Source organism: Stigmatopora argus, chromosome 6, assembly GCF_051989625.1.
Source record: "Stigmatopora argus isolate UIUO_Sarg chromosome 6, RoL_Sarg_1.0, whole genome shotgun sequence".
NCBI classification, from domain to species: domain Eukaryota; kingdom Metazoa; phylum Chordata; class Actinopteri; order Syngnathiformes; family Syngnathidae; genus Stigmatopora; species Stigmatopora argus.
Genome location: NC_135392.1, coordinates 14,827,394 through 14,842,237, shown reverse-complemented (window position 1 = coordinate 14,842,237; position 14,844 = coordinate 14,827,394). Strand labels below are relative to the sequence as shown.

The following is a 14,844-nucleotide window of genomic DNA, read 5'->3' as shown; positions in this document are numbered from 1 at the left end:
AAAAAATGCCACCAACAAATCCCCTGAAAAAATGTTACGGCCCCAATCTATTCCAATAGCATAGCCTCCCAACCCACAATTCTGAATAGTTGGGTGAGGGTTAGGGCTAGGCGCAAGGGTTGCCAAGTCCGGTCCTCGAGAGCCCCTATGCAGTTTGTTTTCCATATCTCCCTCCTCTACCACAGCTGAATCAAATGATCAACTCATCAGCAAGCTTTCCAGAAGCTTCATACTGATCCCGATTATTTGATTCAGGTGTGTTTGTGGGACAGGGAAAACAGAGATAGGTACGGAAAATGAATGAACATTACTATGAAGTACCACTATTATTCATGATTCATGATTATAAATAGTTCTTTCATCCAACTTTTTAGAACATATTTGAACATTATCCATTTTGATAAAGATTGGAATGGAAATTTGAAGAATGTCAAATGGCTTGGGGCGACTTTACATGAAATATCAGAGTAGTATTAGTTGACAGCCTTGAAACATTAAAATGTCATTTTATTTTGAAACCATACTTATTGACTGGGCGACCTGGCGGCTTAGTGGTTAGCGCGTTAGCCTCACAGTGGGAGACCTGGGTTCAAATCCAGGTCGGTCCACCTGTGTGCAGTTTGCATGTTCTCCTTGGGCCCGCGTGGGTTTTCTCCGGATACTCCAGTTTCCTCCCACATTCCAAAGACATGCATGGTAGGCTGATTGGACACTCTAAATTGCCCCTAGGTACGAGTGTGAGCGTAAATGGTTGTTTGTCTCCTTGTGCCCTGCTATTGGCTGGCCACCAATTCAGGGTGTCCCCCGCCTCTGGCCCGAAGTCAGCTGGGATAGGCTCCAGCACGCCCCGCGACCCTAGTGAGGATAAAGCAGTTCAGAAAAGGAGATGAGATGAGACTTATTAACTGTCACATGTTGACAACATTAAAAAAACAACCTGGTTGGGCACGTGTGGTATTTGAACAATCAGTGCAAGTGTCAAGGGTGCTTGAGTGATGTGACTGACAGTACTGCATGCTGAGGGTTTGGCAGCGTTCTTTAGTTTGCTACATGTTTTATGCTTGCTGTCATGAATATGATAACTCCCAAACTGGACCTGCTTGTTCTGACGAGCGTGTCACGTTGCCTCCGAACTGCAAGTGAGAAAAACAACCCCGACAACCCTGTGGCTTGTTTCAGAGGGTCACAAGACGACAAGCTCTGGTTAGCGTTCGACGTCAACCCGGCAAAATTTTTAATTCATCATGAACTCTTCTATTAGAAGACATTCTGTTTAATTTTAGATCTGGATTTTTTTTAATTTGAATGTGACAGCACATGCACCAGAAGTCTTCAGAGCACCAAGATGGTACAGGAAATGGGTTGATTTGCCAAAAAAACTTCCGTTCTGGCATCCTGTATTTATTAGCCTTTTGACTTGCATGGTTTAATGTGATATTTCTCATATAAATAAATGCACTATTTCCTGAAAAGAAAAAAAAACCCACTAGTATTGATTAAAGGAGTTATGGCAGAATTATATTCAGAAGTTACCTATAATGTAATATAACATTTTCAATCTTAGTGTTTTATCTATTAAAAAAATAAGACAACATAATGCAAAATAAAGGATAATTACATTCATTTTAATAAATATAATTCTACTATAATACACAAATTGACAGGACCTGGATTCTTATAATTTCTACCAATTCTTAATATAACAATTATTCTCTATAACATTTAGTTTCTCTATACAAATGTGAAGGCAAGCAAAATCCACACAGTAAAAAAATACAATGATATGATCACATCATACGACCCGTTCATCCATCCATTTTCAACACTGCTTATTAAAATTAAAGTGCGAGAATGTGTTTCTGCAACATAAACAAAATCCTGATTTGTAAGCGTTCAAGTTAGAATGACAAATATTTCGTAAACCACAATATGATGATAAATCTCATCTCATCTCATCACATAACATAATTGACATTTTTTGTTCGGTTTATACACTCTATATGGAGATAAATCATTACTGGAAATAATGTTTGAATTTTCTGTATAGCTGTAAAGGGAGTGCAGTGTATTTAATGTAAAGAAACTGAACAAAAAACAGCAGCTGTCAGCTTATTAAATACAGTTAAGTAAAATGAAAATCAAGTCCTTACTTTACCCAGTAACACTTAAACACAACATCACCAGTAAACACTGAGAAATAAGATGTGTTATGGACCTCAAACAAATGACATTGCATAATTAATTTTATATATTGCACAAATACAAAAACAAATATTACTGCTAGTTTGGCCTAAAATAGAAATGTGATTTAAATTAGAACGTGATGAATGTGAACAAATACACCCCCTCTAAGTTTGGCCAGTAAATGACACCCATGAATAAACTCAGTATAATATTACATAGAAAACATTTGGCACAAACTCCTTTCTACTGAAAAGAACAGGGTGTTCTGAGTGAGATACCTTTGCACACAGAGTTAGACACCATATGACTACAACTATATATTAGAGTTTCCTTCTCTGTTGACAACTTACTGTACTCACGCTGGTCACGTGCAACATCGGAGCGTTCTGTCCAAGCGTAAAGCTGACGACGAGGTGCTCCAGGGTCTCTCTCTTGGGCCTACGCAGGCTGCTGGGGGTTCATGTGTTGGGGATGTCCCAGCAGGCCAATCCGCTGCTTTTGCTTCCTTTGTTCAGTCATCTAAATCGGGACAGAGTGTACGCAGAAGGAAAGAAATGAAGTGTTGATAGTTACATTAGTGAAACAGTCGTTAGAAGTCATGGAAACTTTCCGCCACAATGGTGCCAATATCAATCTCACGTGGTCACGTGTCATCAAGTAGAACGATTAGTTATTGAAAAACTCCACTTAAAATGAAAGAGATGATAAGTCAGATGAATAATTCAGTGTACCAAAGTAAAAGCGTGTAAATGTGTTTCTAATTTTAAAATAAAAATCAGCCGCCTACATCACAAGAATTCAGCAACACCATCATTTCCGCCTGTCTGGGTCAAAAAGTCTTGGTGACATTCACTTCCTCACATGCGGTTCTCATTTTGAGGGGAAAACCATCGTACAATTCTGTTTACTAGAAAAAGATTGCAACTATTGTGCAAGACTTAAGCCTGTCTTGCGCGTGTTAAAAAGATGAATGGCTTACAAAAATATAATTTGACTTGGAATTTTTATAGATTAGATTCACAATGGAAAAGCAACAGGAAAGCTACACTGAGTTTAAAAAGAATGACTCATGAGCATTGTATTTATTTATCGATGCAAGACAGGGCAAAGATTGCCGTCCAAATTTAGACAAGAAGCAGCGGGGCTTGTAATGAAGTCGAACCAACCTGTTCTTTGAGCTCAGTCAGCTGGCCAGAAAGGTTGGACACAAGTTTCATGGTGGACTCCAGCTTTTCCTGGAGGCTTCGAATTTCATTCTGCTCCCCATCTGCATCACTGCTGACCAATGACATGGCCCTCATCCGGGGAAACCAGTCCAGGTTGTGTTCCTAGTATACACAAACCTGCCATGTTACGGCCACCTCTATTCAACCATCACTATTAAGTCAGGACGTCAGGATGTTAATTGCAACTCAGAAATTTCAGATACCCAAATAACCTTGACATCATTATCCGTTTTCGAGTATGACAGCACTTGTTTGTTTTCTGTGATTTGCATATTTAGATTCTGTGAGTTACCATCTTTCACATGATTTGTCTCAAGATTGCTAAATAGAATTAGTTGTCACATACATATATGTAAGGACCAATTAAACTTCCCCTGAAGTACATATATAACTAGTGGCTCTTTGTGTTAATCAGTTCCCAAGAAGTAGCTTTTAGTTTCAAAAAGGTTGATGACCCCTTTACTAGCCTATTTAACTCGGCCGGGTCAAAGGAGCAACTCGGGTAAATTCCTTCACGCTTTTATTCTATGGCTATGACTGACTTGACCACCACGTGCCATTGTAAACGAAGGCGTCTGAACCTACCTCTAAATTAGCTACTTGAGTCATGTGAAGGGGTGAATGTTTAACCCTTTAAGTTAACACATTTTTCCCACACACAATGTCACTCTTACAAGACCATTGCAAGTAATAACAGAAGGATGCAATCACAAAATAAAAGCCTGTTGTAAACAATGAGTCAGATATGAAGCACAAGTGTAATCGTTATATTTAGAATAAAACCAAATGGGACTTGAGCTAAAAAAAAGCCTCCATTTTATACTACAAAATGCATTAGTACTTTACAAAATCAGTTTTTATTCCTAAATAAGGGCCACTTGTACTACAAAATTATTTCAGTTGTTGAAAACAATATTTGATCCAATTAGGGATGTTTGATTACTCTCACGGGGCAGTAGTAGAGTACTTGAATTGAATTGAATGCCTTAATTGTCATTATACAAGTACAAGAGATTTAAAGCTTCACTGTGAAGTGCACACATTAATAAGTAGTCATAAAAAGATTTATATACAATAAAAATGAAATGAGGCAAAAAGGAAAAAAAAGTGACTAAAGTTGTTAGCAGCACGAGAGGTAGCTATGGTGTTTTAGTGCAAGTATCAAAGTACAAGATAAATATTTGCAGTGCCAAGACTGAAGTAAATGTCTGAGAAAATTTCTTATTGATATGCATCTGGCAGTGTTATGGTATTTTACGTAAAGTGCAGTGACAGTGCTTAATTGAGTCTAGATTAGGTCCTCGAACTATTCCCCAACCCAGAAGTTGTGGGTTCGATTTCCCCCCAGGGTCTGAGTATCCTTGAGCAAGATATTGAACTCCACATTGCTGCTGATGATGAGTCAACAGTAGGTCGTTGACGATAGAGTCAACATGCTTTGAGTGCCGTGAAGGTGGTAAGACGCGGTGTATAGGTCTATCTACCATTATGAACACAAGGGTGTTTCCACACCACAAACGTGTGGTTAGGGGGAAATCAAACAATACTAAGACGAGTAGCTCAGACTCATTGTGAAAGGATGAGAGAAGTGCCATGCACAGGTTTCCTCCTCCAGGATTTAAAGAAGCCTGGGTTCCAAAAGTGTGAATCAATTTGATGCTGTTCTTGTTTCTAAATGTTGGCGAATCTAACAAAAAGTAAACTCAAATGAAAATATTTACTTAGCGAGCATTACAAATTGTGGCAAAGTCATCAACATTTTTATACAGTACAGTTTGTATTAAATTTGTGACTAGAATACACATACAGTAATTATAGTCTAGTAGGTCAAAGAAAATGGCAAAACTACTGTTTTTTTTTATTTAAGTCACCAAGGTCACAGTACAGAAATAGCTCACTGTTTAAAACGGGCAAAATAAAACATCCCACTGGACATTTAACAAGTTAGCTGCCTTCTTTGTTGCCAAAACCCCCCCACCAAACCTGCAACAACACGTTTGAATTTTCTACTGAGAGTAGATGGTGGGTTTCACAAACGCAATAGAAATGAGGGCACGAATCATCTTTGGTTGCTGTATGCGTAACACTTTACCTTGATTCCTCCACTAATGACGTCAATCTAAAGTTCTCTATGGAAAGTCAAATGTCTTGACCTTAGCGCCACCTTTCCATAATGTTTTTTGGAATGTGTCAACAGTTCAAGTGAAGATGAAATGATGATTGTTTTTGAGCATACAGTGGAAACACTGCTTCAAAGAAATTTTACTTTGAATTCTGACATAATTGTACGACAGCGGCGATGATGAAGTCATCCTCTACGTTTTCTTCCTTGGCGTTTACACGTTTGCATATATATATTTATGGATTGTATGATAATTTTTGTTTATAGTTAATTGATTTTGTATTGATAGCGGTCCAGCGGCTTAAGTGGTTAGCACGTTGGCCTCACAGCTCTGGGGTCCCGGGTTCAAATCCAGGTCGGTCCACCTATGTGGAGTTTGCATGTTCTCCCTGGGCCTGCGTGGGTTTTCTCCGGGAACTCCGGTACTTCCCACATTCCAAAGACATGCATGTTAGGCTGATTGGACACTCTAAATTGCCCCTAGGTATGTGTGAGAGTGAATGGTTTTCCGTCTCCTTGTTGGGATAGGCCCCAGCACCCCTCGCAACCCTAGTGAGGATAAAGCGGTTCAGTATGAATGGTTTTGTATGGTTAGCTTTGTTACTTTCATTTTTATTGAAGAATTAGAATAGAATTTGATGTTCATAATGCAAGTTTTCTTATATGCTACCATATTTTTCAAGTTATATGGCACAACTAAAGTCTTTTATTTTTCCTCCAAAATTGATAGAGCACTTTATAATCTGAAGAGGTCTTACATAATTGTCAAAGTAGTGAATGATCTACCCTGATACCACTTTCAGACTACATTCACGCTGCTTCATCAGTTACAATAACAACACGTGCCTGTTCTTTAAACCACTTGAAATGTTTGATAAAATGCTGCCCTGACAAACCCGTTTTTGTTCGGCACGGGATGAAAGGAAACAAAGATAGGATGGGGTTAATTTCAAACGATCTGTGTGCTCACGTGACTGAGATAAAGAAGTTAAAACAAATCAGAACGTGAACAAGATCCAATCAGAAAGTATCATAGCAGTACACGGCCATGCCCATGTGAGCAACAAGTTTAGACGAAAGGTATTTTTGGCTTACAGGTTGGATTGGTTTTGAGTGAGTGTTCTCAATTAATCATTGATCAGTAATTTACACCAAGGAATCTTTTTCTGTAAAAATTGCACTTGTTGAACATATATTGAATATGAATGCAAGACCTTGGCATTATGATTGGAATGCACAGAATAGGTACTATGACTCCATATGGAGGTTTCACCCACCTAATTTGTGGGTCAACATGAAGAGGACTTTTATAAAAGGTTAATTTGGTGAAAAATGCACTTTTGCATGTTAACAGGGGGATTAAAAATGCATTTCAAGTGAGGAGGACAGTCTGGATGTTAATTCACCACTCACAAAGCCGAGTCATGCAGTAATACCTCAGACAAATTTGATAGGACGGGATTGCATAACGCTACTCTTGGTCAAATAGTCAAAACAATGTTGTAAAATACCTGTGTAGTAAAACAAAAAATGGTGCAAAAGACTGAGCTTAAAATGTGAAATTAAAAAAATAACAGAATATGTTATGTGCAACCTTACCCTGATCATTTCAGCCACATAGCTCTCAGGTCCAGTGTACTCTGTCGAATCCTTGACCTTTACCAGAACGATGAAGAATAGGTAGTGCCACATGTTATGCTCAACTTTGATGTGCTCTTCAAAGGTTACAGTCTTATTATCAAATTTATCTCGCTCAAGACCTGAAACAATATAAGAGAAATGCCCACACAGATGAGACACAGATGTAAAATTAAGAACAAGCTGTTTTAAAACACATTGTCTGACGTCACAGCTTTCTGGCCCACCACTGTTGAAGTCAGTTTTTTTTCCTTCTATTTTAGAAAGGACCAATACCACCACAAGTCAGTCGCAGGGCACAAGGAGACAAACAACCATTCACACTCACACTCATACCTAGGGGCAACTTAGTGTAAATGTTACTGTATTTTGAAAAATATATATATAAACATCGTCAGCTGTTGGGAAAATATGTTTTGATCCAATGACACCAAGGTTGAACTTTATGGCCACATTAAATAGGGTCTTTTTGTCATTCAAACTAGAGTGGGTGAACTTTGGACTTTTATTAGATTCTGAAAACAAAATAAACAAAAATGCTCACCACAAATGAAACATGTTGTTTTCAGAATTTCCTCTTTCTTTTGCTTTTCACTCCTCAGGTCAGCAAACGTATCAATAATGACACCAAAGATGAGGTTGAGAACGATAATGATAACCATAAAGAAGAACAGTAGATCGTAGATAACCCTTGCCGCAAAGAGTGGCTCCTAGTAAACCAAAGAGAAGAAAAAAATTAGCTGCAGTCAAACCTTAAATAATGTACTGTACAGACGCTCCCCTACTTACGAACGAGTTAGGTTCCGAGCGATTGTTCATAAGTTGAATTTGTTTGTAAGTTGATTCAGTGCTATATTTTGTATTATAATTTATGTTTAAGGCCTATATAAGTATATTGAAGGTTTATATAAGTGCATTTGTATGTTTAAGGGTTGTATAAGTAACACGCATTGGTTTGTACTGAAAAAAACATTTAAGAAAATGGAGAGAATATGTACAGTACTGTATAGAGAGAGAGAGAGAGAGAGAGATTTATGTATTAGAAACTGGCCGAAAGAAGCGATCTAACGACGATTGCACAGTTTTCTTTTTTTCATCATAAATGATGCGGTAGCACTGTATGGCATCATTCAATTGATTTGCAAACTTTGTGCAACGTTAAATATTTGGGTCCTGCTGCTCGATCTTTCTGTTTATAAATGGTACTGACGGTCGAACGATTCAAGTTGTATGCCCGTGCAACGCTCACCACTCTCACGCGCATCAAGCTTCGTTATTATTGCCACTCGTTTCAAATGAAATGGCTTGCCTCTTCCTTGCACCTCCCTCAATAGAAGCCTTTCGCTTTTTACTAACCATATCCAATAATGGATGCACGAGATATTTAATGATACAAATGAAAAAGGTTCTTTGCGCACTGGAGATACGTTCACGCACTTCCGCATTGCAACAAATTGGACAGAAGAAGGTAGATGCTGGGTGAGCTGAGCTCTCACAGCGCCAGGCATCGGTATTAGCGGCGGAAAGAAGCACTACTCGGGGAAAAAAATACAAAATCGAACTTACGAACATTTTTCGACATAAACGCAATTTGCAGACATGTTCGTATGTACCGTTGTTCGTAAGTCGTATGTTCGTAAGTAGGGGAGCGTCTGTATTTCCAATTATTGAGTTGGACATTGGAGTGTTCTCATTACTCGCATAGATCTACTCTTATTTCCATTGTATTCTAAGGAAATTTTGCAGAGTTCTCATACTTATGGAAGTAAAAACAATTTTAACCTAGCCATGCTGCTGTAAAGAGAATTGACCTACAATTTCCATTAGGTTTTATTGAAAGCAGTGCCAATTACTGAATCCTCCCATGGAATCACAACTTGGGACCTCCACAAACCTTCCTCATTCCCAACCAGATAATGAGTGATGTTCTATTATTGGACTTCTGTCCCTAAAAACACCAGGTTCATTAAGGTGACCATTTGTACACTACACCTTAGGTATAAGTTGGACAAAACTATTTATTCATTATGGTTTTCAATTGAGCTAGATCATCACTTTTGTACAGTTGTGGAAAACCCCATTTGGTGGTGAGCTATTTCCCTTATGTACCTCTTTAGATGGCTTCCTGAGCACATCCCCGACACCTCCTCCGCTCCTGAGACCGTGGCTCAGTACTGTGACAATGCACATGAGTAAGGAATCACACACTCTTTCTTTGTCCTCTATCACCACAGCAGATGGCTGGATAGCAAGGGAAGCTACAGAGAAAAAAAGCACACATTGTGAGTCTTTCGAGTCTATTACTCATGGAATTAAGCATCGTCTTGACGTAGACAGCTGTTTACTGGTAAGCAACAACACATCCTTTTAACCTGATCTTATTCTAGTAAAGTGTGGTATCCAAAAGTAACGTGCCTATACACATGCCCAGGCATACAGAAGAAAAGGAAAAATACACACAAATGACAAACGTGTTCAACAGAAGATATCATTAGTATATTGACTTAGCTTCACCAGGTTCTGCATGGATATCTTACATATGGCAGTTTACTATAGCTAAGATAGGTTTTAACTGGTTTCAACCAGGTACTAGAAGCCCATAACTAGCTTGACAGTGATGTGAACCTAATAGAAGAACAAGTTGTGTCCCAGGCAGTCAAAGTCATCAGGGATGGCTGAATTTGAAGGTAGCATTTATATATTCTTTACCCACTGTTGCCTTTTCTCATCAAGGTCAGTGGCTTTGCAAGAAGAAGAAGCTTTAAGGCAACAGCCCCTCCACGCCATCACGGTGTGGCGGTAATGACTTGCTTGTGCCTATTGGTCATCAACCCCTGACCTGTAAACCCCATGGCCCTATTTAATTCTTGAAGCTTACTCTCCTGAGACAACAAGGAGCCTTGGCATTTCACCCCGCAACCTCAAAAGCCCCTAATAGACCCAGTCAGTTTAAATCTGATCACCAGTATGGTCAGACTTACACCCAAGCAGAACAAATCATCTTGGGCTGAATCAGTCAGCTGTGAGAGATTTAAGGTACGAGTAACTACAAGCATGCACATTGAGAGGGTCAGGCATTAGCTATTTGTGTTTTCCGAAGACAGAATGCACAGACAAACCTGCCTTTGAAGGCCTTGTCCACCTACCTGAATGTGTATACAATTTTATTTATTACTGTTTATTGTTACGAAATATATGTTGTTGTTGTTTTACTTACAAGCTTCGGACGAACAGTTTCCTCCATTTTCTTTGTTACATACTCCACCAGAAAAGAACTGGCCCATAAAACTGGCTCCAAAATCTGTGAGGAATCAATAGAAAGCTTATTATGATTCTATTTTTCCGAGCAAATTTTTGGGGTGCAGAAAGTCTAGTCTAGAAATAGAAGTTTCAAGTCAAATAGACAAAGTCAGAAAGTGGTAAGCACATCTCTGGTCTATAGGGATTAGACAATAAGATAACAACAAATAAAACAATAAAGAGACAGTAAAGAGTCAAGGTTATTCACTCATTGGCTGCTATTGACAGCAAAAGACGTCTAATCCATTTGAACTGGGAGGACGCCAGTTAATAAATAAAAATCCAGGCAGACTTCCCTGTTCAAATTGAATGGACATCTACTAGTGACAAAAAAATTAAATTCACAGCAGAAAATTAAACAGTTACATGATTATAATATTCAATGGCACTGAAGGAGTTAAAAAAAATCCTGAGAATCCTGTTGAATGACCTACCCAGGGTTTTGTTGGGTATCCTGTCGACAGCTAAAATAAAATCGTCTTTGAAGAAAATGTATCCCACGATAGAGAAAAGGTAAACAAGTATAAGAGCAAGTACTGCTGTTAAAACAATGGAGCGGCCATTGCGGGTGACACTCTTTATAACATTCAGCAAGGTCTCTTCTCTGTAAATTAAATCGAAGAGCTGAAAAGACAAGAGTTGATCATTGTTAGACATTTGGACAATATTGAAATGCATCTCTAATCGTGCAGTGTTTTTGTTCATGTTCACCCACTAGCAGGCTATAAAAGAAGACATGGACGAAGACCCCCAGGGTGCAGATAATCAGGTACAGCAGGTGGTACAGGAACTCCACATCCATGATCATGGCTCCGTAGCCTCGTGTGAATGTTCCACGGTTGCCAACAAAGCTCATCAGGAAGATGAATTTATTACATAACTGACAACACAAAAACATGAAGAGACATGAGACCAATACACCATCTTATTACTGGAAATGCTGGAAATGTTTTTTCACTCAAGATTAATTAGAGTCAGACTTCTATTATGTAATTTGATCTTGCTGGATATGGCATGTTTTCGTGTTTGGTCCAAAGATTTATCAGATTAAAAACAAGTGTTAAATGCTTACATTAAAGCCACCCAGTAGCAGTAGTGTGGGTTCCAGGCCAACAGAAAAGATGAGCCGCAAGATAATGGAGGCAATGAGTGCCCGAATACCATGAGGCTGAGGCAATATGACAACAATAGCCAAAGAAATCAGCATCGCCATCCACAACAAGGCAGACAGATGGGCATCCAAGGTTCCTGAAAAACATGACAGCTGTTAGACTTTCCAATCAACATAGATCCTATTTTTTTTTTTTTTTAAATTACAACTTTGGCGTGGCAACCTCTGAGGAGAAATGCCAGTCATATAAAATATACATGTAGGATGGTTTGTCAGAAAAATTATTTACAATATATCTCATCTTATCACATTTTCTGAACTGCCTTATCCCCATTAGGGCCAATTCCAGCTGTCTCCGGGCCATAGGCGGGGGACACCCTGAATCGGTGGGCAGCCGATCGCAGGGCACAAGGAGACGGACAACAATGCACACTTACACCCATACCTAGGCGCAATTTAGAGTGTCCAATCAGCCTATCATGCATGTTTTTTGGAATGTGGGAGGAAACTGCAGTACCCAGAGGAAACCCACACAGGCCCAGGGAGAACATGCAAACTCTTTGAGATAATTCTTTTTCTATTTTCCCAACATATCACTGCTATTTAGATATTTTTAAAACTCGACATACCTTTTTTGACCAGTGAACTTTGACCTAATTACGCGAAACTTGAATCACCTTTTCCATTTCATATTCCCAAACATATCATGCAAGTTTGATGCTAAAGCCATTTATTCATTCTTGAGTTATATTGATGACAAACAGACATACAGAAGTAAACACAACCTCCGCTTCTATAAGCTTCACCAGTAGCTGAGGTAAAAACTTTCAAATTATTCCAAAAGATTTCAAATGACTTTGAATGATCACTGAATATACGAAAAGAAGATAAGCAGGTATTGTCTATATAGATACACCAATTGACAAGAGCTTTTTGTTTTAGGACAAAGCATTCACTACGTTACATTGCCATCGGAGGACTCCTTCCCGCCTTTATGCTCAGATCCAAGTAACACGTATGTGTTACATAACCCGGCTGGCTAAAAATATACTTGGCTCAAGCTGAATTCATAGGGGAAGGACTGGGGTGCTGAATTGTAGCACGCTTGAGTTTGGACTTGGGAAAGGCAGACAAGGAAGGTTGGCCTGTCTGAGATCATTAACTTATTCATGCTTGCTCTGCAGCATAAAAGAATGATGGAAGCAGATCTTCAATTCAACTTCCAATGCCAATACATGGTTTGTGTGTTGCAGGAAAAATGCATACAAAACCGCAGATTTTTATCTGCGGTTTTGTATGCATTTTTCTTTTCCATTCAAGGTTTATTTTGTTATCATTTACACTACAGCTGTGAATTATTGCTCTGGTTGATTTTTTTTCCTAACCTTAGACAATATTAAGATTAGAATGCTATTCATTTGTAGGTCTGTGTCTAATTTGTGAAATGGTATTGTTACCATGGCTGGTTAGCTTGAGTGAGTTGTTTTTTTCTTTCTTTTTTACTGAATTATTCATACAAAGCATAACTTAAAATACTATGACTAAACAGTATTGTGGACTAACAGTTAAGTCCTTGAACTAAGCCTCAACCTAAATGGGAATTTAGACGCTCATAGCCATATGATGTTTTAAAGCTACTCTAAACACCTCTTTAGTCTTGTGAGGAAGTTCCAACAAAGGGGATCTCGCCGGTCAACCCTAGATTAGAACAATTGAAAGTTCATGAGTACCACAATGCATGTCTTTTTTCTGCACTGGAACAATGGAAGCCTTGCTGACCATGTTTTCGCACATGCCCACAGCTATTGCGTTATAAAAAGAACAAAACGTTTAGCAAAATTACGGTTTTATTTCTACCAGATTCCTTCTGGTTTCAATCTTAAAGTGTTTTTAAAGCTGTGTCTCTTCTGGCAGTAGTAAAAAAAACATATTGACCAGCGCAAATATAAAATGTAACATATGATCTGTAGGTACCTGCTTATTACTAGAAGTAAGCTTCTTGTTGGAAAAAAAAAATCACTCCCCTATCTACGTTTGGATAAGAATGTTTGAAGAATTGAATAAAACAGAGAGGGAGAAATATATAATTTGATGAGTAAATTATTACTTATTTACCCACTTAATCCTTAATGATAAAATTCAATGTATACATTTGGCATATTAATTTCACAACACACCTGCTAGCAAGGAGACGAGTTCTGTCCAAATAGTTGTGCGCCTTTTAAATTTCAATTTTCCCCCATTATTATCTGTACCTGAACTCAAACCATGCCTCTTTGATCTGACAGCTCAAGTGGGTACAGTTGAGCTTCCGCTGACCCACAAATAATTAAATATAGATTACTATTATTAAACCAGCGTTAGTCAGGTCCGAGGATAGAATTAATGGAAAATGTTTGGACAACTGGCAGAGGACAGAATAGAAAAAAGAAGGAAACAAGAATGTACTTACCTTCACGAAACCCCTCTAGAGGATAGAAGAAGGCCACCAGCAGATTCATGAGAACAGCCAGGTTGAACGAGATGCTGCTCCAGAAAGACATGTTCCTGGAACACCAGTAGAGGATGGGCTGGGCTGAAAGGTAGGTCATTAAAACTGATTAATTATTTATATTACAGAGTATAATAGATTTAGTTAGTGATTATCAAGCAGCAAACAACCAATAACTTCATAATTCAACACGTAAGTTGTTTTTCCTAGTATGTTTTGTTGCACTGACATGAAAAAAAAGTGGTCACGACTTTGAAATCTCAAATACTATTTCTCAAAGAAGTTACATTTAACAAATATTTTATGGATAGGAGAGAAATCGGAAATTTTGAATAAAGCCCATAATTTTATCAAAACCAAACTTTTACATGATTAGTAAACCAAAATGTTTTTATTTTTCTCCAGTCCACTGTTGATTGAAATAGAGGAACCGCGGGTGGGGATTTTCAGAAGTTAAGTAAAAGACGTCATTCATGACAGAGATGAGCATAAGTGGAACAAGTTACTCCTCAATTGTGCTTATTCATTATGGCAGAAAGAGAGAAAGAGGTAATATTCTTCTCATGATGTCCAAGAAATTATCATGCCTTGGGTCTAATCACGGGACAAGCCACAAAACAGTCAACTAAAAGAGGAACAAAGGGCCGTTTATTCAATGTTGCCATCTCTCAGCAGGTCAACTGGATGTGGTTTTGAAAATTATGTCAAGGCATTTATTCTTGCTGTTGCTGCTCTAGAAAAGAAATATTGCTGGCATGGGGATTAACCCTTG

General features: G+C 38.5%; 1 protein-coding gene across 10 annotated transcripts in view; it reads right to left on the bottom strand.

Annotated features, from left to right (window-relative positions):
* Positions 1–1,604: 1,604 nt before the first annotated feature.
* The window catches only part of itpr1b (inositol 1,4,5-trisphosphate receptor, type 1b), a 46,560-nt gene continuing 33,320 nt past the window's right edge, over positions 1,605–14,844 (bottom strand). For all 10 annotated transcript variants that reach the window (XM_077602479.1, XM_077602482.1, XM_077602480.1 and 7 more), the window contains 10 exons: positions 14,034–14,156; positions 11,543–11,718; positions 11,186–11,350; positions 10,905–11,094; positions 10,388–10,471; positions 9,280–9,428; positions 7,715–7,880; positions 7,132–7,292; positions 3,351–3,512; positions 1,605–2,703 (listed from right to left, as the gene is read on the bottom strand). In XM_077602479.1, coding sequence (XP_077458605.1) covers positions 2,623–2,703; positions 3,351–3,512; positions 7,132–7,292; positions 7,715–7,880; positions 9,280–9,428; positions 10,388–10,471; positions 10,905–11,094; positions 11,186–11,350; positions 11,543–11,718; positions 14,034–14,156 — 1,457 coding nt within the window. In that variant the 3' untranslated portion in view covers positions 1,605–2,622. The remainder of the gene's footprint in view (positions 2,704–3,350; positions 3,513–7,131; positions 7,293–7,714; positions 7,881–9,279; positions 9,429–10,387; positions 10,472–10,904; positions 11,095–11,185; positions 11,351–11,542; positions 11,719–14,033; positions 14,157–14,844) is intronic.